This window comes from Piliocolobus tephrosceles, chromosome 21 (genome assembly GCF_002776525.5).
Source record: "Piliocolobus tephrosceles isolate RC106 chromosome 21, ASM277652v3, whole genome shotgun sequence".
In the NCBI taxonomy this organism is placed as follows: Eukaryota; Metazoa; Chordata; class Mammalia; order Primates; family Cercopithecidae; genus Piliocolobus; species Piliocolobus tephrosceles.
Window position 1 is genome coordinate 13,081,686 of NC_045454.1, and position 20,339 is coordinate 13,102,024.

At 55.1% G+C, this 20,339-nt stretch overlaps 2 protein-coding genes across 4 annotated transcripts in view; both read right to left on the reverse strand.

The window, feature by feature from the left end:
* TOMM40 (translocase of outer mitochondrial membrane 40) overlaps positions 1-3,648 on the reverse strand; it is a 13,721-nt gene extending 10,073 nt beyond the window's left edge. Inside the window, exons 1-6 of one of the 2 annotated variants that reach the window (XM_023194443.1) lie at positions 3,538-3,648; positions 3,162-3,444; positions 2,403-2,470; positions 1,944-2,036; positions 986-1,087; positions 801-906 (exon numbers count right to left, since the gene is read on the reverse strand). In XM_023194443.1, the coding sequence (XP_023050211.1) occupies positions 801-906; positions 986-1,087; positions 1,944-2,036; positions 2,403-2,470; positions 3,162-3,435 (643 nt within the window). In that variant the 5' untranslated portion in view covers positions 3,436-3,444; positions 3,538-3,648. The remainder of the gene's footprint in view (positions 1-800; positions 907-985; positions 1,088-1,943; positions 2,037-2,402; positions 2,471-3,161; positions 3,445-3,537) is intronic. The other variant, XM_023194444.1, reaches the window with a different exon arrangement.
* Positions 3,649-5,295: 1,647 nt separating this feature from the next.
* The window catches only part of NECTIN2 (nectin cell adhesion molecule 2), a 41,713-nt gene continuing 26,669 nt past the window's right edge, over positions 5,296-20,339 (reverse strand). Inside the window, exons 5-9 of one of the 2 annotated variants that reach the window (XM_023194448.2) lie at positions 19,836-19,984; positions 11,976-12,129; positions 8,389-8,452; positions 8,170-8,256; positions 5,296-6,413 (exon numbers count right to left, since the gene is read on the reverse strand). In XM_023194448.2, the coding sequence (XP_023050216.1) occupies positions 6,144-6,413; positions 8,170-8,256; positions 8,389-8,452; positions 11,976-12,129; positions 19,836-19,984 (724 nt within the window). In that variant the 3' untranslated portion in view covers positions 5,296-6,143. Of the gene's footprint in view, positions 6,414-8,169; positions 8,257-8,388; positions 8,453-11,975; positions 12,130-15,381; positions 16,100-19,835; positions 19,985-20,339 lie in introns of those variants that run through there. The other variant, XM_023194449.2, reaches the window with a different exon arrangement.

Below are 20,339 nucleotides of genomic sequence, written 5' to 3' on the forward strand. Positions count from 1 at the left end.
CTCGCTCTGTCACCCAGGCTGGAGTGCAGTGGCCGGATCTCAGCTCAGTGCAAGCTCCGCCTCCCGGGTTTACGCCATTCTCCTGCCTCAGCCTCCCCAGTAGCTGGGACTACAGGTGCCTGCTACCTCGCCCGGCTAGTTTTTTGTATTTTTTAGTAGAGACGGGGTTTCACCGTGTTAGCCAGGATGATCTCGATCTCCTGACCTCGTGATCCGCCCGTCTCGGCCTCCCAAAGTGCTGGGATTACAGGCTTGAGCCACCGCGCCCAGCCAAAAAATTTTTTAATACAAAAGAAAATCTCCGTTAAGACTACACTGATTGGCCGGGCGTGGCGGCTCATGCCTGTAGTCCCAGCACTTTGGGAGGCTGAGGTGGGTGGATCCTGACTTGAGGTCAGGAGTTCAAGACCAGCCTGACCAATATGGTGAAATCCTGTCTCTACTAAAAATATAAAAATTAGCTAGGCGTGGTGGCGCATGCCTGTAATCCTAGCTACTCGGGAGGCTGAGGCAGGAGAATTGCATGAACCCAGGAGATAGAGGTTGCAGTGAGCCAAGATCGTGGCCACTGCAATCCAACCTGGGTGACAAAGCAAGACTCCATTTCAAAAAAAAAAAAAAAAAGACTGCGCTGGCTCTGAACTATCTCACCCCCTATAGTATATTGCCTGATGTTTCAAAATCACTCCTGCTCAACCACTTCTCCAATGGTAGAAAAGGAGGTTCACAGAAAGGGTGGATTTGCTGGGAAAGCCAGAACTGTAGTTTTGTGACCACTCTCCAAGCCCTCCGCCTCTTACCTGAACCCACGAGGACGTCTGGGTTCCCCAGGGTGACGGCTGCTGTGAAGTCAGAGCCCCGATACTCCCCGTCCACCTGCCAGTTCACAAACTTCGACTGCTGGGTCTGTGGGGAGGAGGGGGTGTGAGGGCGGCTCCTTGCTCACGGTGGCCGAGGGGAGCAGCAGCCTCCGTGCCCCACTCACCTGGATGGCCATCTTGGATCTGAGGCCGGGACCCAGCTGGTGAATGACCTGAGCGTTGAGGCTGCCGCTGTTGTCCATGTCACCCACCAGTACAGGGAACGCCTGTGAGGCAGAGAGAAGGGCAGGGGTCAGAGGTCGCACACTGTGGAAGTAGGTGAGGTGGGCCAGGGTGAGAAGCCCAGGGTCAGAAAGCCTCGGATGGGGGTCCCCTCCTCCATGAAGTCCTCTCTGACCACCTAGGTTGAGTTAGGCTCCCCTACCTTTGGGTTCCCCCATGTCAGCCCTGCCCATCCTGGCTTGTTACTCTCTGGGAACAGCTCTGTCCTCTGCCCCACTGGTGAGTCCCATGGCTTTCAGTCATGTGTGCCAACACAGGGCTGGGCACAGAGTATGTTGTGCAATGAAGGTTTGCAGAATAAACTCATTTACTGAAGGGAAACGATAGAAGCAGAGACCTCATTCAGTCCCCCACACCCTGTCCACGCCTCCAGTTTTGCCCTTCCTAATAACTAGCCCCTACATGGCCGCCCCAGAGATGCTTCTAAAGAGAGATTTCTACAGCGGGAACCTGTGGACCACGTCTTTCCCTTGACCAAACCATGCCATGACTCTCCACAACGCCCTAGAGAAAGTCCAAAGCCTCGTCTGGCATTCAGAGTTCTGCATGATCTACAGCTCAGCTCTTTCCACCCTGGGTCATCGCTGTCTAGTGAGAGTGCGGCCGTGGTCACACCCCCAGCATTGCTCAGCATGGGGCCAGGCAGACAGCAGGGGTCTGGCGGATGTCTGCTGGATGAAGGAATTGCTCGTGTTCCACTACACCTCGGAGAGCTGCAGTCCCCATCTCCAAGCTCTCGGCAGCCGGGACCTGTTCCTGATGACGCCAGTCTTAGCGTGGCATCTGGCTACACGTTTGTTATTAGAAAGATACAACGAACGGATGAGAAAGGAAGCTCACCTCGGTAGGACTCAGCTGCTTTGTCCCCACGTACGTGACCCCGAAGTGGTAGTTGGACTCCCCGATTGTGCTGAGGGCTACTGTGTGGTTCACCTGGGAGGAGAGCGAGGGCTGTGAGGATGCTGGACAGATGGGCTTGCCCACTGAAGGGGGCAACGAGAAGGTCTCTGGGCTGGGCAGGGATGAAGACTGGGAGGCACGGCCTGACTAAGAGACTCAGAGAAAGGAGGTGCTGCCAATAGGCCCACATACCTGTTCCTTGACTCCAGCCTAGCTGCTATGGGGAGACAGTACCTCTGGATTCCAAACTGAGTAGTCTGGCATACACTGTATCTCTGAGTCTTTTCAAGTATCAGGGAGCCCAGTTCTTGAGGGAGGAGTAAGGGGACGAGTGTGCGGATGCAGGGAGGGGGATGGTGGGGACAATCTCTGGTGGGTAAGGAGACCAGAAAGGCTCACCTGGAAATGGTTACTCAACCCTTTGTTGACTGTGAGCTTGACACCCTCCATCTGAATGGGAAACAGCTCTGGAGAAAAGAAACGCTGTCACACTCCACCCCAACCCCACACCAACTCTCATCTCTTCCTTCCCTACTGTCCCCAGCTCGCTCCAGAGACCCACAGCAGAACATCTCACAAAGGCTTCCACCTGTAAAGAGGCAGTGCAGCCTAGTTAGACAGGGCCAGGGCCTTTGCCTGCTCAAATCTCACTGCCACCAAGTTGAGCAACTTTAGGTCAAACTCACCATCTCTAAGATGGGACCCTCACCACATAGAATTGGCCCAAGGATCTAATGAGTTAACATATAATGAACACCAAAATAGAACTCCATAAACCTCTACCACTATTACTACTCTGATTGCTCCAGGCTGGGATCCGGAGGCTTTGGGTTCCACCCCCACGGAACCTTGCTGACACCGTGACCTTGGGCCTCAGTTGCGTTCCCGATAACAAGAGAAGTCTGGCTTGGCTGATCCCGGGGCTCCTGAGGTCCCTAAGGCTTTTCTCTACTGCTATGACATTCCACCCCGTTTCCACCATTTGATTCCATCATTCTAAGCCCCAAGTCCAACGTTCCACCATTCGATCCCAACGTCACCTCCTAGTGCTGTTGAATAATTCCAACGGTGCGCGCCAAATCCCAAAGTCCCCAGTGTCCTCCCCTTTCCCCCGATATCCGGACCATCGCAGCCCCGCGGGGGCCGGTCGCCCCTCACCCTTGCACTTCCGGTGGCACTCCTCGAATGTGCCCGGGTTGGGCAGACAGCCGCAGGCCCCATCCTCGGCGGCCCCTGCGGCGCTGGCGGTTGCACCCCCGGGGGTCCGTTCCGAACCTCGACTCGTACTGGTGCCGGCGCCCAGGCCGCCTCCCAGCGGTGGCAGCGTGAAGCCCGGCGGCGAGGGCGGAGGTGGCGGCAGCCCCACGAGGGCCGGCGCAGGCGGCGGTGGCGGCCCTGCGGGCGGCGAGCTGGCGGCCAACACGTTCCCCATGGTCGCCTGCTAGGGGAGAGGTCAGAGGGCGGAGGTCAGGGCCCGTGCGCCCCAGGCTCAGCCCCAGCAAATCCCCACCCGGCTCCGGGCCCCGGTTCTCACTGGCGGCGGCGCCTGCTCCCGGCCTGGGCTCCGCTCCTACCCCGTGCGCCACGCGCAACCGAACCCGCTGCCGCCGCCGCCACCACCGTCTCCCCGCCCCGCCTAGCCCATTGGTTTAGTGTGCCCTGAGGCCCGCCCACCAGCGTCAAGACTCGGTCTTCCCATTGGATTTCTGAATAAAGTCCCGCCCACTTTTCCTAACTGTCCTTTTGTATTGGTTCTCACTCGCAGGCAGGTCCACGGCGCACCTCTCGCCCTTCTCATTGGCTCACCGCGCTTACGCCTATTGGCTCGCGTCGCCGCGGGTTCCGGTGCTAGCCCGCCATTGGTGTGTGCTGCGCATTTTGCCACGCCCGCTGAGGCATCGCCCCGCCTCTCTCCTGGAGGAGGCCCTCTTTTGATTCCGCCCCGCGGCGAAGTTGCTGTGATAATTGGTCGGCTTTGACCCTTGCAGCATTTTGATTGGCTCCAATGTGTACGGGGGCCGACCTTGGTGGCGTATCAGCTTAGTACTCTCATTGGCTAACGTTCCAGGGTCGAAGGACAGGTAAAGGTGGGTTGCGCCGCAGAGACGGCTAGGCAGCAAGGTCAGGCCTCGCGTCCCACCAGGCACCGCGGCAGTGGGGCACCCACCCCACCTCTGGTCCGGAGTAGCTGACCTAAAACCGGAAGTGCTGGCCCTTCCCAGAGTGCCTCGGGAGAATTGTAATCTGTTCTGAGAACCCTGCGCTGCTCCTCGTTACCCACAATGCCCTCATCACCTCTTAGACCCACCCCTTTCGTTACCCATCATGCCTCTTGTTCCTCGCGTCACTGCGGCTTCTATCTTTGGCCCATTCATTCCTCTCCCATTACCCATCGTGCCTCTGCCCCATTCATTTGAGCTTCATTGCCCGGACTACTTTTAGCTCCAGCAGCCTGCTCACTTTCATCGTTCTTCCGGCCCTTCTCTAATTAGCCATCATGTTTTGGATCCATGAACTCCTGTCCGTTACCTCCCTTGCCCCCGGTCCCTATTTTTTCATTATTCATCACTCTGCCTCTGGCTCCTTCATTCAGGTTTATTACCCGTCATGCCTTGGGCTCCTATTACAACATTATTCATGATTTTGCCTTTGATCTATTTTTGCTTGCCATTTATCCATAAAACTTGAGCCTCATAGTTTTGATACTCTTTTTTTAATTTTTATTTTTTTTAGACACAGGGCTGGACTCTGTCGTCCAGTCTGGAGTGCAGTGGCGCCATCATAGCTCACTGCAGCCTTGAACTTATGGCCTCAGTCGATACTCCCACCTTAGCCTCCAGAGTAGCTGAGACCACAGGTGCGTGCCATCAAGCCTGGCTAACTTTTGTAGAGGCAGGGTCTCACTGTGTTTCCCAGACTGGTCTCTTAACTCCTGGACTCAATCGATCTTCCCTCCTCAGTCTCCCAAAGTGCTGGAATTACAGGCATGAGCCACTGCACCTGGCCAGTTGCTGTTTTTATCTTTGTTCCATTCATCATACTGCTGTTGCAATTATTCATGTTCATTAAGCAGCATGCCCTGGACCCCTCCCCATTCCATTACTCAACATTTTTTGATTGATAGGTTTTTGCTCATTACTCTCTCAATTCTTATTTTGTATCTTTGGTCACTTTTTGTCTTTAACTTTCGACCCCTAGTTCACTGATTCTCTTAAGCCCTTAGCCTCCTTCTTCATTCCCCTTCATGTCTCACCCCATCCCCTTCACATCCCACAGAAAACGCAAGTTCTGGTCAAAGTATAAATTCATATTTTGTAGGAAATGTAGTTTGCAAAACAGTATCAATCCCTACCCCCAATCCAGGTGACCCACTTTCCCCCGAAAGGGAGACATTTAGGTCCTATTTCACTGGGCAAGGGTAAAATGATTCAGTAGTCTTCCAGGTTAACAGTAAATTCTTCTCCCAAGGCTGGGGGCGTCAAGGCACAGTCTGTATGAGGCTCACACTGTCTGGCCCTAGGCTGGGGCTGCTTGCTCGGTAGGCAGGAATTGGGGTGGGGATGGGGGCTCAGGGAAGGATCTGGACCCTGAGACTTCTGCTTACAGGAGGGTGCTGGGAAAACTCTGCGTTGGGCTGGGGAATCCCCTCTCTCCCATCTTTGGGGAACAGGGTGGGGAGGGGGTAAGTGGGACCCTGCTGCCTGGAGGGCTCAGGTCTGAGCAGCAGGGAGCCCTCAGCGCCCACTCCAGCAGACCTATTGGGAATTTACTACCTGAAGACAAATTATAGGTCTAGGGTCTTCTTTGTGATTTTGGGGGAGTCGAGGCATTGGTGGGGGGTGAGAGGTATGGTCTAAGGTCACAGTCTGGGAGAGGAGTCCTTGGGATCAGAGGTTGTGCAGAAGCACCTTCCCCACCTCCCGCCTCATGGGATAAGGTGGCCAGGATTCCATTATCATGGTGAGTTTCTCTGGGCTCATGGATTAGGGGTCATAGTGGAGCCACCAAGGTAGAAATCACAAATGGGATGCACGTGTGTTAACTGACAGTGGCCTGGCCAGAGGTCAGGGGGCACTAGATCCTTGGCAAGAAAGCTAAGGGATCAACAGGTGAGATGTGAGACGCCAGGCGCGTGGCAGCTCACACGTACATGGCCCGGGACATGACAAAGCCTTTGCCCTGGTAGGAATCAGAGGGGCTGCTGTAGGACAGAGCATCGTAGATGGGATTGATCTTATCCAGATACTCTTCCTCCTCCTCCCCCTCCTCATCCTCTAGATCCAGGGAAACGTCTTCCACAACAGGTGGCCCTGGAGGCACCGGGATGGGGGACCCCAGGCTTGTGGCTCCAGGGTGCAAGGGTCCTGACCGCTCTTCCAAAGTGGGCAATTCATGGTATCGAGGCATTTCCTGGAGGTAGAGAGGGGACAGAACTCAAGATCACTTCCTACGCATGACACAGATTACCAATCTGCTCTTGACCCCAAAATCCTGACCACTCTCTCCCCATGCCAACAAGATGCCACCTCACTCCTTGTCCATGAGGCCATATTGCACGGGGACATTCATTCGGCCCTTCCCTAACCCAAAGCCCAGCGCACGCAACTCACCCTGTTAATCCTGGGGCTCACCTTTGTCCCTCGATCTCTGCAAATCTTTCCCCATGAACTTTCACCTCAGTCTTAGCCTCAAGTACTTAACCTTGGGCTCTAAACGGCCCTTTGAACCTTGAGCACAACCTCAGTGACCCCTGACCTCCAGTAGACCACTGAGGGGAGTGACTTGATTTGTCTTTTCCCAGCTTCAGGGATGGTATCCAGCAAATGTAGATAATCAATTTGTTTTCATTCTATTTTTTTTATTATTATTTTTTTGAGACGGAGTTTCGCTCCTCTCTCCCAGGCTGGAGTGCAATGGCGCAATCTCGGCTCACTACAACCTCCACCTCCCAGGTCCAAGCGATTCTCCTGCCTCAGCTTCCCGAGTAGCTGGGATTACAGGCTCCCGCCACCACGCCCAGCTAATTTTTGTAATTTTAGTAGAGACAGGGTTTCACCATGTTGGCCAGGATGGTCTTGAACTCCTGACCTCAGGTGATTCACCTGCCTTGGCTTCCCAAAGTGCTGGGATTACAGGCGTGAGCGATTGCGCCCCGCCTTTTTCTTTTCTTTTTTTTATTATTATTTTTTTTTGAGACGGAGTCTCGCTCTGTTGCCCAGGCTAGAGTGCAGTGGCATGGTCTCAGCTCATCGCAACTTCTGCCTCCCGGGTTCAAGCGATTCTCCTGCTTCAGCCTCCTGAGTAGCTAGGATTACAGGTGTGAGCCACCACGCCCAGCCAGATAATCAATTTTTGTTGACCTAGTGACTTTTCCTTTTTTTTTTGTTTTTGAGACAGGGTCTCACTCTGAGCTGGAGTTTGGTGGCACAGCCCCAACCACCTGGGCTTAAGCAATCTGCCCACCTCGGCCTACAGGCATTTGCCACCACACCCAGGTAAGTTCTGTATTTTTGTAGATACAAAATGTTGCTGGGCAGCCCATGTTGCCCACGCTGGTCTCGAGCGCCTAGGCTCAAGGGGTCCAGCTCCCTTGGCCTCCCAAAGTACTGGAATTATACACCAGAGCCACCACGCCCGGCTCAGGTGATTTTATTTTTTTGTTTTTATTTATTTTTTTGAGATGGACTCTTGCTCTGTTGCCCACGCTGGAGTGCAGTGGTGTGATCTTAGCTCACTGTAACCTCGGCCTCCTGGGTTCATGTGATTCTTCCGCCTCAGCCTCCTGAGTAGCTAAGATTACAGGCTTGTACCACCATACCTGACTAATTTTGTGTATTTTGAGTAGAGACGGGGTTTCATCATGTTGTCTAGGCTGGTCTGGAACTCCTGACCCCAAGTGATCCTCCTGCCTCAGCCTCCCAAAGTGCTGGGATTATAGGCCACCGCGCCCAAGTGACTTTAAATTCTAACCTTGTGACCTTGGGCGTTCTCACCCCTGACCTCCCCCACGGAATCCTGAACACATCTCGATGCATTAAGCACCAGCCAGGGACACACCCTTGACCTTGAGTTATGACCTTTAGTCTTTGACCTCTTCTGCCAGGCCTGACCCCTGGCCCTTCAACCCAGACCCCCAGCCCACCTTTGTCTTCCCATGAGCTCCTACCTGCTCAGTGCATGAGGCGCCAGCGTCAAAGTAGGGGGTCTTGAGTGGGCTGTGCTCCGAGGCCCCCAGAGTGAAGAGCTGGGAGGGCTGCAGCAGAGAGGGGCGGGGAGGTCAGGAACTGCCCCCACCACCCAGCCAGCCTCTCCCTGCAAGGCCCCTCCCAGCCCTGGGGTGGGTGTGGAGGTGGGGATAGCTTGGGCTCCAGGGAAAAGTGCTCACCATCTCCTGCTTCTCCAGCTTTGCTTTTGGGGTCGGCAGCTTGTAGGAGGGAGGTCCCTCTAGGCTGTGGGGTAGGAAGTAGGTCAAGTGGAGACTAAGACCTGAGAACCCCTCAGACTCCAGCGTTACGGCACATGCTATTCCTTTTGCCTGGGTCTCCCTTTCCCCTGCCCCCTTTTCTTGCCTGGAGTAAGAGTTTTTATTCGTTCCATGAATTCCTTTTTTTCCTGGAAGCCTTCAGGTTTCCCCAGCGGATCAGGAATTCCTGTTCCATGGGCATACCTAGGTGTACTTCCCCCTCGGGGCACCTACTGAATTTGTACTAGAGATGTCATTTATAATTACCATGCCTCACTGTGAGCTCTGGGAGGGAGAAAAGATCTGTGTTGGGCCGGGCGTGGTGGCTCACGCCTGTAATCCCAGCACTTTGGGAGGCCGAGGCGGGCGGATCACCTGAGGTCAGGAGTTCAAGACCAGCCTGGGCAACATGGCAAAACCCTGTCTCTACACAAATACAAAAACTAGCTAGGTGTGGTGGGACGTGTCTGTGGTCCCATTTCCTTGGGAGGCTGCGGTAGGAAGACTGGTTGAGTCCAGGAGGCGAAGGTTGCAGTGAGCTCAGATTGTACCAGTGAACTTCAGCCTGAGGGACAGAGTGAGGCCCCGTCTCAAAAACACAAATTTTGCATACCTCACATACCTCAGACTGCTCTGAGCTATTTTTCTTTTTCTTTTTTGCAAGATCTCAGTCTGTTGGCTAGACTGGAGTACAATGGTGTGATCATAGCTCACTGCAGCCTCCACATGCCCCCACCCCCACCTCAGCCCACCCAAGTAGCTGGGACTTCAGGCACGGGCCACCATGTCTGGGCAATTTTTGTATTTTTTCTGTAGAGACAGGTTTCGCCATGTTGCCCAGGCTGGTCTCGAATTCCCAAGCTCAAGTCATCTACCTGCGTTGGCTTCCCAAAGTGCTGGGATTACAGGTGTGAGGCACCATGCCCAGTCTTTTTTTTTTTTTTTTTTGGGACGGAGTCTCGCTCTGTTGCCCAGGCTGGATTGCAGTGGCGTGATCTCGGCTCACTGCAAACTCCGCTTCCTGGGTTCATGCCATTCTCCTGCCTCAGCCTCCCGAGTAGCTGGGACTACAGGCGCCTGCCACCACGCCCGGCTAATTTTTGTGTGTGTTTTTAGTAGAGACGGGGTTTCACCGTGTTAGCCAGGATGGTCTTGATCTCCCGACCTCGTGATCCGCCCGCCTCGGCCTCCCAAAGTGCTGGGATTACAGGCGTGAGCCACTGCGCCCGGCCTTTCAGTCAGTTATTTATTTATTTATTTATTTATTTATTTATTTTTGAGGCGGACTCTCACTCTGTCGCCCGGACTGGAGTGCAGTGGCCGGATCTCAGCTCACTGCAAGCTCCGCCTCCCGGGTTTACGCCATTCTCCTGCCTCAGCCTCCCGAGGAGCTGGGACTATAGGCGCCCGCCACCTCGCCCGGCTAGTTTTTGTCTTTTTTTTTTTTTTAGTAGAGATGGGGTTTCACCACGTTAGCCAGGATGGTCTCGATCTCCTGACCTCGTGATCAGGAGATCTCGGCCCGTCTCGGCCTCCCAAAGTGCTGGGATTACAGGCTTGAGCCACCGCGCCGGGCCGGGTCTTTTATTTTTTAAGATACAGGGTCTTGCTCTATCACCGAGGCTAGAGTGCAGTGACATGATCATAACTCATTGCAGGCTTCAGCTCCTGAGTCAAGTGACCTCCCACCCCAGCCTCCTGAGGACCCGGGACCACAGGCATGCACCACTATGCTTGGCTAATTTTGTTTTATTTTTTTACAGATGGTGTCTCACTTTGATGCTTAGTCTGGTCTTGAACCACCAGCAACAAGAGCCTTGGCCTTCCAAAGTGCTGGGATTGGCCAGGCTCGGTGGCTCATGCTTGTGATCTTAGCACTTTGGGAGGCCGAGGCGGGCGGATCACTTGAGGTGAGGAGTTCGAGAGCAGCCTGGTCAACATGGTGAAACTCCGTCTCTACTGAAAATACAAAAATTAGCCGGGAGTGGTGGTGCGCACCTGTAATCCCAGCTACTGGAGAGGCTGAGGCTGGAGAATCCCTTGAACCTGGGAGGCAGAGGTTGCAGTGAGCCGAGATCGCGCCTTGGCACTCCAGCCTGGGCGACAGAGTGAGACTTCATCTTAAACAAAAACAAAAACAAAACAAACTGCTGGGTTATCTCCAGGTTTCTGGAATTCGTGATAAAAAGAGCAATGGATAGCCAATCAATAGCTTATGTTATTTTAATGTAAATTTTCGATAACAATGTAGGATCTGCCTCTTGTCTTTTTTATTAAAATAATTGTGGGCCAGACATGGTGCTCACACCCGTAATCCCAGCACTTTGGGAGGCTGAGGTGGGCGGATCACCTGAGGTTAGGAATTCGAGACCAGCCTGGCCAACATGGTGAAACCTTGTCTCTACTAAAAATACAAAAATTAGCTGGGCGTGGTGGCGGGAGCCTGTAGTTCTAGCTACTCGGGAGGCTGAGGTAGGAGAATCACTGGAACCTGGGAGGTGGAGGTTGCAGTGAGCTGAGATGGAGCCACAGCACTCCAGCCTGGGTGACAGAGTGAGACTCCATCTCAGACAAAAACAAAAACAAAGCAAAGTTCTGGGATTACAGGTGTGAGCCACCCTGCCTGACCCACCCTGCCTGACCGGTGTTACTCTTTATCTTCAGGTTTCTGGAATTTGTGATAAAAAGAGCAATGGATAGCCAATCAATAGCTTATGTTATGTTAATGTAAATTCTCCATGACAATTTAGGAACTGCACTTTCTTCTTTTATTAAAAACTCGGCCAGGCACAGTGGCTCACGCCTGTAATCCCAGCACTTTGGGAGGCTGAGGAGGGTGGATCCTGCCATCGTGGCTAACACAGTGAAATCCTGTCTCTACTAAAAATCCAAAAAATTAGCTAGGCGTGGTGGCCGGCACCTGTAATCCCAGCTACTCCGGAGGCTGAGGCAGGAGAATGGCTTGAACCCAGAAGGCGGAGCTTTCAGTGAGCCGAGATCGCGTCACTGCACTCCAGCCTCGGTGACAGAGCAAGACTCCGTCTCAAAAAAAACCCAAAACCCAAAAACCAAACAAACAAAAAAGCCCAAAAAATGTAGTAGGAGCCTGGGCTCTGATGAGTCTTCATAGAACAGAGTGGTCAGAGCCACCATGCGTGGCTGTTTTTTTTTTTTTTTTTTTGGTAGAGGGGGGTGGTCTTCCTATGTTACCCAGACTGGGCTCCAATTCCTGGGCTCACGCGATGGATGCCCCCACTCCAGCCTCCAAAAGTGCCGGGATGACAGGTGTAAGCCACTGTGCCTGGCCCCCGGCTCATTTTTAAAATAAATGCCATACTTTATGGCAGAGAGAAACCCATACCTCCCTACTCCATTTAGATCCCAGTTCCTTTAGGTCTGTCTGTTTCACACAGTCATTATGGAGAATTTTCTGCCACCCTGACCCCTACCCCATACTCCTCAGTTCTTACACCCCTCTCCCTTTCCCCGTCACAGGGCCCATCACTTACTCTTCGTCCTCCTCTGCCCCCTGCAGCGTCTGCTCCTTCCGCTGCTGCCGGCAGATAAGGATGCCCGTGGCGGCCACAGCAGTCGCAATGATGGCGGCGATGATGCCCCCGATGATGCCGCCCGTGGCCCCTGCGCCTGCTGTGTTGGGGGTCTCTGCAAGGAGAGGGACAGCGTGAGGGGGTCTCCAGGAGGAAGCCACAGCTCCTTATTCCAAGCTACCATCCCCACCCCAAGTCATCGCCTGCCTGTCTATGTCCTCTCCCACGGGCAGGGGACATTATTTCATTCAACTCAATCTGCTGAGCATGAGGAAGGAGCGAGGATGTGTGCCTCGCATGGGAGACGACTGGAGAACAAAACATACATACAAAGTGTCTACCTTCATGGAACTTTGATCCTGGTTGGGCAGGGAGGCCAACAGTAAGCAAACCAGTACAATAGTTCACATGCCAGATGGGAGTAAGTCACGGGGGATACAAAAATACAGAGTGCGGAAGTGATAGGAGGTGCAAGGTGGGGTCCCCAAAGGTAGTGGGAGGGCCTCTACCTTCCTGTAAGGTGACAAATGAGCGAGGACTTGAAAGAGATGCCGGGGATGAGTCATGAGAGTGTCCGGGGGCATCACAGGCAGCGCAAACAGCCAGAGGCCCTGCAGGAGGCTTGTAGGGCTTTATGGCTTTTTTTGAGATGGTCTTGCTTTGTCACCCAGCCTAGAGTGCAGTGGCATGATCACCGCCAACTGTAGCCTCAATCTCCCGGGCTCAAGTGATCCTCCCACCTCACCCTCTGGAGTGACTGGAACTACAGGCATGTGCTGCCAGGCCCAGCTTTATTTGTTTGTTTGTTAATTTTTTGTAGAGATGGGGTTTTGCCGTGTTGCCCAGGCTGGTGTTGAACTCCTGGGCTCAAGTGATCCTCCCACCTTGGCCTCCCAATGTGCTGGGATTATGCCATGCTCGGCCTGGCTTGTGTTGTTTTTAAAGAACAGCAAGTAGACCATGTAGCTGGGGCAGAATGAGGCGGGGGAGTGGGGAGATAAGAGGAGACAAGACCGGGGCGGCTAGAAGGCAGAGAATACGGGAGCAGAATTCTGGGATCAAGAATCACCTCTGGGGACTAGAATCTCCTTCCGCTTATCAGGAAAGGGGTTAGAGCCGGGCGCAGTGACTGACGTCTGTAATCCCAGTGCTTTGGGAGGCCAAGGCGCACGGATTGTTCAAGATCAGCCAGGGTGACGAGCACAAGACCTCATCTCTAGAAAAAATTTAAAAAATTAGCCGGGGGCCGGCCGGGCGTGGTGGCTCACACCTGTAATCCCAGCCTTTTGGGAGGCCGAGGTGGGTGGATCACCTGAGGTCGGGAGTTTGAGACCAGCCTGATCAACATGGAGAAACCCTGTCTCTACTAAAAATACAAAATATTAGCCGGGCGCGGTGGTGCATAAAATCCCAGCTACTCAGGAGGCTGAGGCAGGAGAATCGCTTGAATCCAGGAAGCGGAGGTTGCTGTGAGACAAGATTGCCCCATTGCACTCCAGCCTGGACAACGAGAGTGAAACTCCGTCTCAAAAAACAAAATTAGCTGGGGGCCAGGCACAGTGGCTCGCACCTGTCATCCCAGCACTTTTGGAGGCTGAAGTGGCAGGATCGATCGCTTGAGCCCAAGAGTTTGAGCCCAGTCTGGGTAATATAGGGAGACCACCCCACTTCTTAAAAAAAAAAAAAAAAGAATGGCTGGGCGCGTTACTCAGAGGCTGAAACAGGAGAATTGCTTGAACTTGGGAGGTGGAGGGTGCGGTGAGCCGAGATCGCACCACTGCACTCCAGCCTGGGTAACAGAGCAAGATACCATCTCAAAAACAAAACAGAACAACAAAACAAAACAAAAACACAAGACAGGAAAAGGGGTCGAGAAGCCCGTGTGCTCCTGGCCCTCTCCTTCCTTCCTAGCACTTCCTATTTCCATATCTCAAGTCTTCCCTAATGGAAGAGTTTTTGGAGCAGCTACCTGTTTACTTGCCAATTTTCACACTAGACCATGCGCCCGAGGTCTGGCACACAGTAGGTGTTTGGTGGGTGTGTAAGGACGACCCAGCATGGCACTGAAGGATCCACTGTGTGCCAGGCGGACACAATTCCCCGCCCCTGCCCTCCTGTTGCCCGGGTGCGGTGGGTGGGCGAGTACAGACAATGAACAACCGGGCAAGTACAGACAATAACACGTATGGAAGAGCCCATGGGGGTCACGCACGCATCAGCCTCACTCTGCAGAAGAGGAGGAAGCTTCCAGAGGACGCTGGACTATCGGATCTTCACTGCTCCCGTTCCACAGCCTGACATCCTCTGGAGGGCTTCAGCGGGTGGGGGAGTGAGAGACTGCCCCTCGGCCCACACACACACTTTCATCCTAAACATACTGCTGCTATTCTTGTGGCCATCATGGCAATGCGCACCGGAGGACGGGACTGGGTCTGTGCAGGTCATAGCTGCAGCCCCAGCACCGCCTGGCACAGGGCTTGGTGGGGTCTGTGGAGGTCGACGAGGCTGCATGAGGGCATCACAGGCATGTCCTTACTGGGTCCCGTGACAGCCTTGTGGGGCCGATGTGAACACCCGCCCTGTGTTACAGAGGAGGCACGGAGGCTTGGGAGAGCAGAGGTGACACGGGTAAAAACCTGCCCCTTACTGAGCCTGGGAGTTCAAGGACCCCGTCTGTCTTTGCTTTTCCAGTTGAGCTGGAGGGAGCTGCCGCCACTCCCAGGGAGTCACTGAAAAGTCCCTTGGGGTGATCCCTGGGGGCAAGGATGGAGAAGCAGGTGGGGGAAGCCACAGTGGGGGTGGCCAGAGGTGGGACTTCCCCAGCACCCCCTGCCTGCCCCATGCCCTTAGGGTCCCTAAGAATGGGAGTGGGGAGCAGCCCTCCCCTCCCGAGACCCCCAGCAACCTGGGGGAGTTGAGGTCTGAGGCTCCATTGGATCACAGCCCTCTGGCCTCCCATTCTCTCAGGACGCAGGAACCTGACTGAGCCCCTGCTCTCCCCACCCCCACCTGCACCCGAGGGTCCAGGAGTCCGGAGAGCTCCGGCCTCCGACCGGTCTGGCCACACCATCCAGAAAGGCAGCCTCTGTCCTGGGACTCAGAAGTCCAAATGTCCAGGCCTCTGAGCCCAGTCCAGTGACCTGAATCCTAGTTCCACGAGCCTCACGGTTCTCGGCCGTCCAATGCGTCTTTCAAGGATCCAAGTGGTCCGAGCCCCACAGCCTTCCCCAGTCTAACCCCTTCCAGGCTCTCATTCCCCGGGGACGTGGATTGGCTCTTCCCAGCCCTGGGACCTGGGAGTCCCTGTCCCACCCCCTCTTTCCCCACCACCCAAAGAGGGGGTCTGATGTATTACAAGGCACCCCAGTGTTTTCCTCCAAGGCATTTATTAACTCCTGAGTGTCACGGGGCCGGGGCAGGCTGGAGCCAAAACCAAGTCTCTGGGGACGGGGGTCCTCTCCGGATCCCCACTGCTCAGCTCTCCGGGCTCCCCATGCAGCCCTAGAGACGGGAGAAGTCCAGTGTGCGGTTCCACCTCCCTCCAAGTCCCAGGAAAGTGGGAGGCAGTGTTCCACTCCAGTGTTGTCCAGACGAACAAGTCCAACCAGTCTGGAACCCTAGGCCGGCGTGGCCCAGTTGGGGGCAGGAGGGCTGGGCCCGGCTCTGTCTCTGTCTGTGTCCAGGTCACACATAAACCGCCCGCCGTGAGATGAGGGAGCCGTCCAGCTGGGACTCCATGTCATCCTCGAGTGCTGGGGGTGGAGGCAACATGAGGCCTTTCTCTGCCTTCTCTTCCTCCTCCTCCTCCTCCTCCTCCTCCTTGCCATCTGGTTCCATGGGACCAGGGACTACTGGTGTCCAGAAGACAGGGTCCCCATTTCCCAACACCTGAGTTTTCGGATCGTAGAATCCCCCGTCGCCGCTGGCTCCTCCTCCTGCTCCTCCAGGGCTCTTCCTCCTCCTCCTCACCCTCAGCAGGATGAAGGCCAAGGACCCCCCAGCCAGAAGTAGCAGCACCAGCAGTGTCCCCCCCACGGCCCCCCACACCAGCGGGCCCACGTCTCGGGGCGAGGCCCTGGGGGTTTCTGAGGAGAGAGAGAAGGAGGGTGAGAGAGAGAGAGAAAGGGAGACACAAGGTCATGAGGATAGCTCTGGGGAGTGAGGGGTGGGGGAGACGCAGGATAGGCGGGGAGGGAGGGAGCGGGAGTGACCATAATCAGGGGGTGACTCTAAGCAGAAGAATGGTGGAGGAAGAGGAGTGGGGGGCAGGGGAAGCCCCTCCGCCCTTCACTACAGCCTGAGCACCACTTTGTACAAGGAGGGGATGCCAACCAGTGGTCCCCAGGTGTTCGCGTTTTGCAGAATTTAAATTGCTAGCCAACCTTTCAAAAATCAGGCGATTTCACTTAAAAATCCAGGTTTCTCTTAGGGGGGAAAAATCAGATCTGGCAACACCAAACTCCCATGTCTGGCACTCGCTGTAGCTGAGTGGAAGCTGGCTATTCGGATGCAGTCGATCTGGCCGCCCGGTCACTGGCCGGGACCCTGGCGCCACCTGACTTCGCAGCCCTCCCTGAATGTGCTGTGGGATCCTCACACAGCGACGAGCTTGGGGGCACGCCCCCTGGGGGAGGACAGTTGGATTTCAGTGGGAGGCTGTCTGATCCCAAAGCTCTCTGCAGAGGGCCACGGATTCCTGATAATTGTGCCCTCTCGAGTGGCTGGGAGCATTTATTCCAAGTGCCGTGGCTGCCTCCTCTCTGGGCCACTCACCCCCAGCGTGTAAAATGGGGTTCTCACAGACCGGGACAGTAGGACTTCCTTAGTGGCTCCCTGCAGGGGTTGAGCCAGGGAGGATGGGAGGGAGGGGGGAGGCGGAGAGAGAGGGGAAGCCATGAAGTGCTGAGGAGGGAAGTGTGAGCAGGGGGATGGGGCTCCTGGGCCCCAAGCCAGGGTCAGAAATCAATGTAACCAGAACCTACCCACCTCCACTTCCCGCACCCCTGCATGCAAAGCCTAACTGGGACAGACGGGGGTGGGGGGTTCACCCACACCTGACCCCACCTCTACACCTCTACTCACGGGAGGGGCTGAGACCCAGGAAGGACATCTGTTTCTGTTGTTTTCAAACAGGGGGTCATGACCCAGTGGGCTGTCAAATCAGCTTAGTGACTCACAAATAGCATTAAAAAAAAAAAGGAGGATAAAATCTTTTTTTGGCGGGGGGTAGGGTGGTATAGACGTCTGTAGCTATATGCTGGGTTGAGGAGTGAAACAGATTTTTCTCTGTAATGGAAGTGCTGGTCACTAACTGGACCAGGTTGAGCCTATCTCGGGAGGCTGGTCTCTGTTTCTGGAGGTGGCGTTGGTGTTTTGGAACTCGAAGCTGAGTCTGTTCGTGTCTAGGGTTGAAAGTTCTGAATCAGGCTCATGTGGTGGCTCATGTCTGTGATCCCAGCACTTTGGGAGGCCGAGGCAGAAGGAATGCTTTGAGGCCAGGAGTTCAAGGCCAGTCTGGTCAACATAATGAGACCCTGTCTCTATTAAAAATAAAAAGTTCTCTGAGTCTCCCTAAAGACAGATCTGTCCTGCGGTGCGGCATATGTACCTATGTTCGTTCTGCTGTGGACTCCATACTGTGTTTCTGTGACGACTCTGTGTGTGGCTGGATGTGGGTTCGTGGCTCAGAGACCCTCTAAGAGTGACCCCAGGAGATTTGAGTGTGTCTCCTCTGGCTGTGGCTGTCGGGGCACTCACTGCTTGCGACGGGATTTCTAGTGTGCTTGGAGCACGCACGTTTCTGCAGGCATTATCTGTAGGCACGTGTCTTTGTAATGGTGGTGTCGGCTGGGGGTGGCTCCGTGGCCACCGTCGTGGGGAGGTGGGGGTGTCTTTCCACAGCGCTGAGTCTTTCTCTACTGCGTCTGTGTTCTGCAGGCTCCGACCTTGGAGCCACCTGCTGGGTGTGTGGGCAGGGGATCAGCTTCTCAGGTGTATGTGGGGTAGAGGTTAGGGGTGTATTTCCAATTGGGTGTCTGTCTGGGTGGGTGGAGCTGACCCTCCCCTGGGTGTGCTGCTGAGGGCAGGGACTGTGGCTCATTCACCATTGTATTCCTAACCTCAGCGAGAGTGCCTAGCAAACAGGAAACACATATTTGTTGAATGAGAATCTCCCTAACGGACTTTCTGGAGAGTTTTGGAGGAGTTTCGGGGAGTTTCGGGAGAGTTCCCGGGCACAAGCTTCTCCCAGGATGTCTTTTGATTTTCCGTCTGAGTGAGGGATGACATTCCTCCATGGGCAGCCGTTGCTGTCCCGGATTAGTTTTGCCCCCAGCGTGTCTGTGTGATGTCTCCCTCCGGGGACTCGTGCGCATCCTCGCGCGTCAGGCGAGCCCAGAGCGGGACAGCGGTCTCTCTGGGTTTGCTGTCTGTGACAGTGTTTCCCATAGGGGTGTCCCATCTCCCTGGCTGTATCTGGATTCCTGAAGAGGGGTCTGTTTTCTCTTGGGTGTCCCTCCAAGGTTGTGTGTACATTCTAAGATTATGACCTAGTAAAGGAGTCTGCTTCCGTCCTTCCATGGCTACTCTGTCTGCATGTTTGGGAGTTTGTCCCTACAACTTCGGACATGTTTCTGGGGGGCCTGCACATTGCGTGTTTGCACACGTGTGCTGCATGGACCGTTGCCCTTGGGTGTTTGTAAGCGTGTCTCTTTCTGGCCAGGCGCAGTGGCTCATGCCTGTAATCCCAGCACTTCCGGAGGCCAAGGCGGGTGGATCACCGGAGGTCAGCAGGTCGAGACCAGCCTGACCAATATGGTGAAACCCTGTCTCTACCAAAAATACAAAACTTAGCTGGGCTTGATGGTGAGCGCATGTAGTCCCAGCTACTCAGGAGGCTGAAGCAGGATAATTGCTTGAACCCGGGAGGCGGAGGTTGCAGTGAGCTGAGATCACGCCACTGCACTTCAGCCTGGGCGACAGAGCAAGACTCCATCGCAAAAAAAAAAAAAAAAAAAAGAAAAAGGCCCTTTCCAGTTGTCACAGTTGTCATCTGGCTTCGTTCAGCCTGTCTTGGCCAGTGCCACTGTCCTCCTGGGTGTGTGTCTTGGTGACAGTGGGTTTGGATGTGCAGGGTTACTATCCAGGTGAGTGTCTGGATTCTGATGCATCTCTGCAACAGGATTTCCCAGCACAGGGAGTGTCTGTGGCTGTGGGTCCTGCCAGCTGTGGCTTTGACAGGAGGGGTCTGTCTCTGGCCCCAGCTCCGGGGCCTGTGGGTCTCTCTGTCCCAGGGAGCATGGCTCTGTTAACAGTCCCGGCCTCCCTCTAGGTGTGTGGCTCTTCAGCTGTGAGTTTGACCCAGTTTCCATCACTGGGTGATGGTCTGGCTTCGCGCTTTTCCTCTTTGGCTCCGTGCCTTGGGGCCGGATCGTGTTTCTAGGGTGGGAGCTCTTGGTTTCTGTCTCTTTGAGGTTTGCATGCCTGATTCTAGGTGTGCGTCTTTCTCAGGAGCTGGAGCCCAGGGCAGCTTCCTTGGGTCTCTTCGTGAGGACCCTAGCCAGGCCTCTACTTTCTAGGAACCCTGAGCAAAGTCCTCAACCCCCAACTCTGCTGCCTTCACTTACCCTGACACCCCAAATTCAGACCCCAGTCTGAGGCCATGAGGGGAAGGCCAACCCTCATCTCCCCTCAGCCAGGCGGGTCTGCATCCCTCCCAGGCCGGCGGCGCAGCCTCCCCCAGTGCAGTCCCCAAATCCTGAAGGGCGGAACTCTGGGGGAGCAGACCCAGGTCTCCACACACGGCCCCCAAGACCCACTCACCTCGGACAAAGATGACCTGCTCAGCGCGGCCCATGCCCACGGCATTGGTGACTGTGCAGACGAAGGTGGTATTGAACAGACTGTCCACCGCGTGGATGACCAGCTGGGAGCCCTGGGCTACTGCGGAGGTCGGGAAGATGCCTGAGGTCCTGGAGGGGTGTGGGGTCAGGTGAGAGGGATACCAAGGTCGAGAGGGGAGCACAGGTCTCATCCCTGAAGATACACCCACCAGGAGCCAAGCTGCAGGGACCTAAGTACTCCTGGAGACCCCAAATTGCCAAAATGCGAGCTCCCCTCATCCTGGAGGACTTAGGAGTTTAGGCCCAGCCCCTCCTCCCTCAGACCCAGGTGTCCAGGACCCCAGCCCTTCCTCTCTCAGACACTGGAGTCCAAGCTCCCAGCCCCTGCTCCCTCGGACCCAGGAGTCCAGGCCCCAGCCCCTCCTACCTCAGACCCAGGAGTCCAGGCCCCAGCCCCTCCTCCCTCAGACCCGGGAGTCCAGGC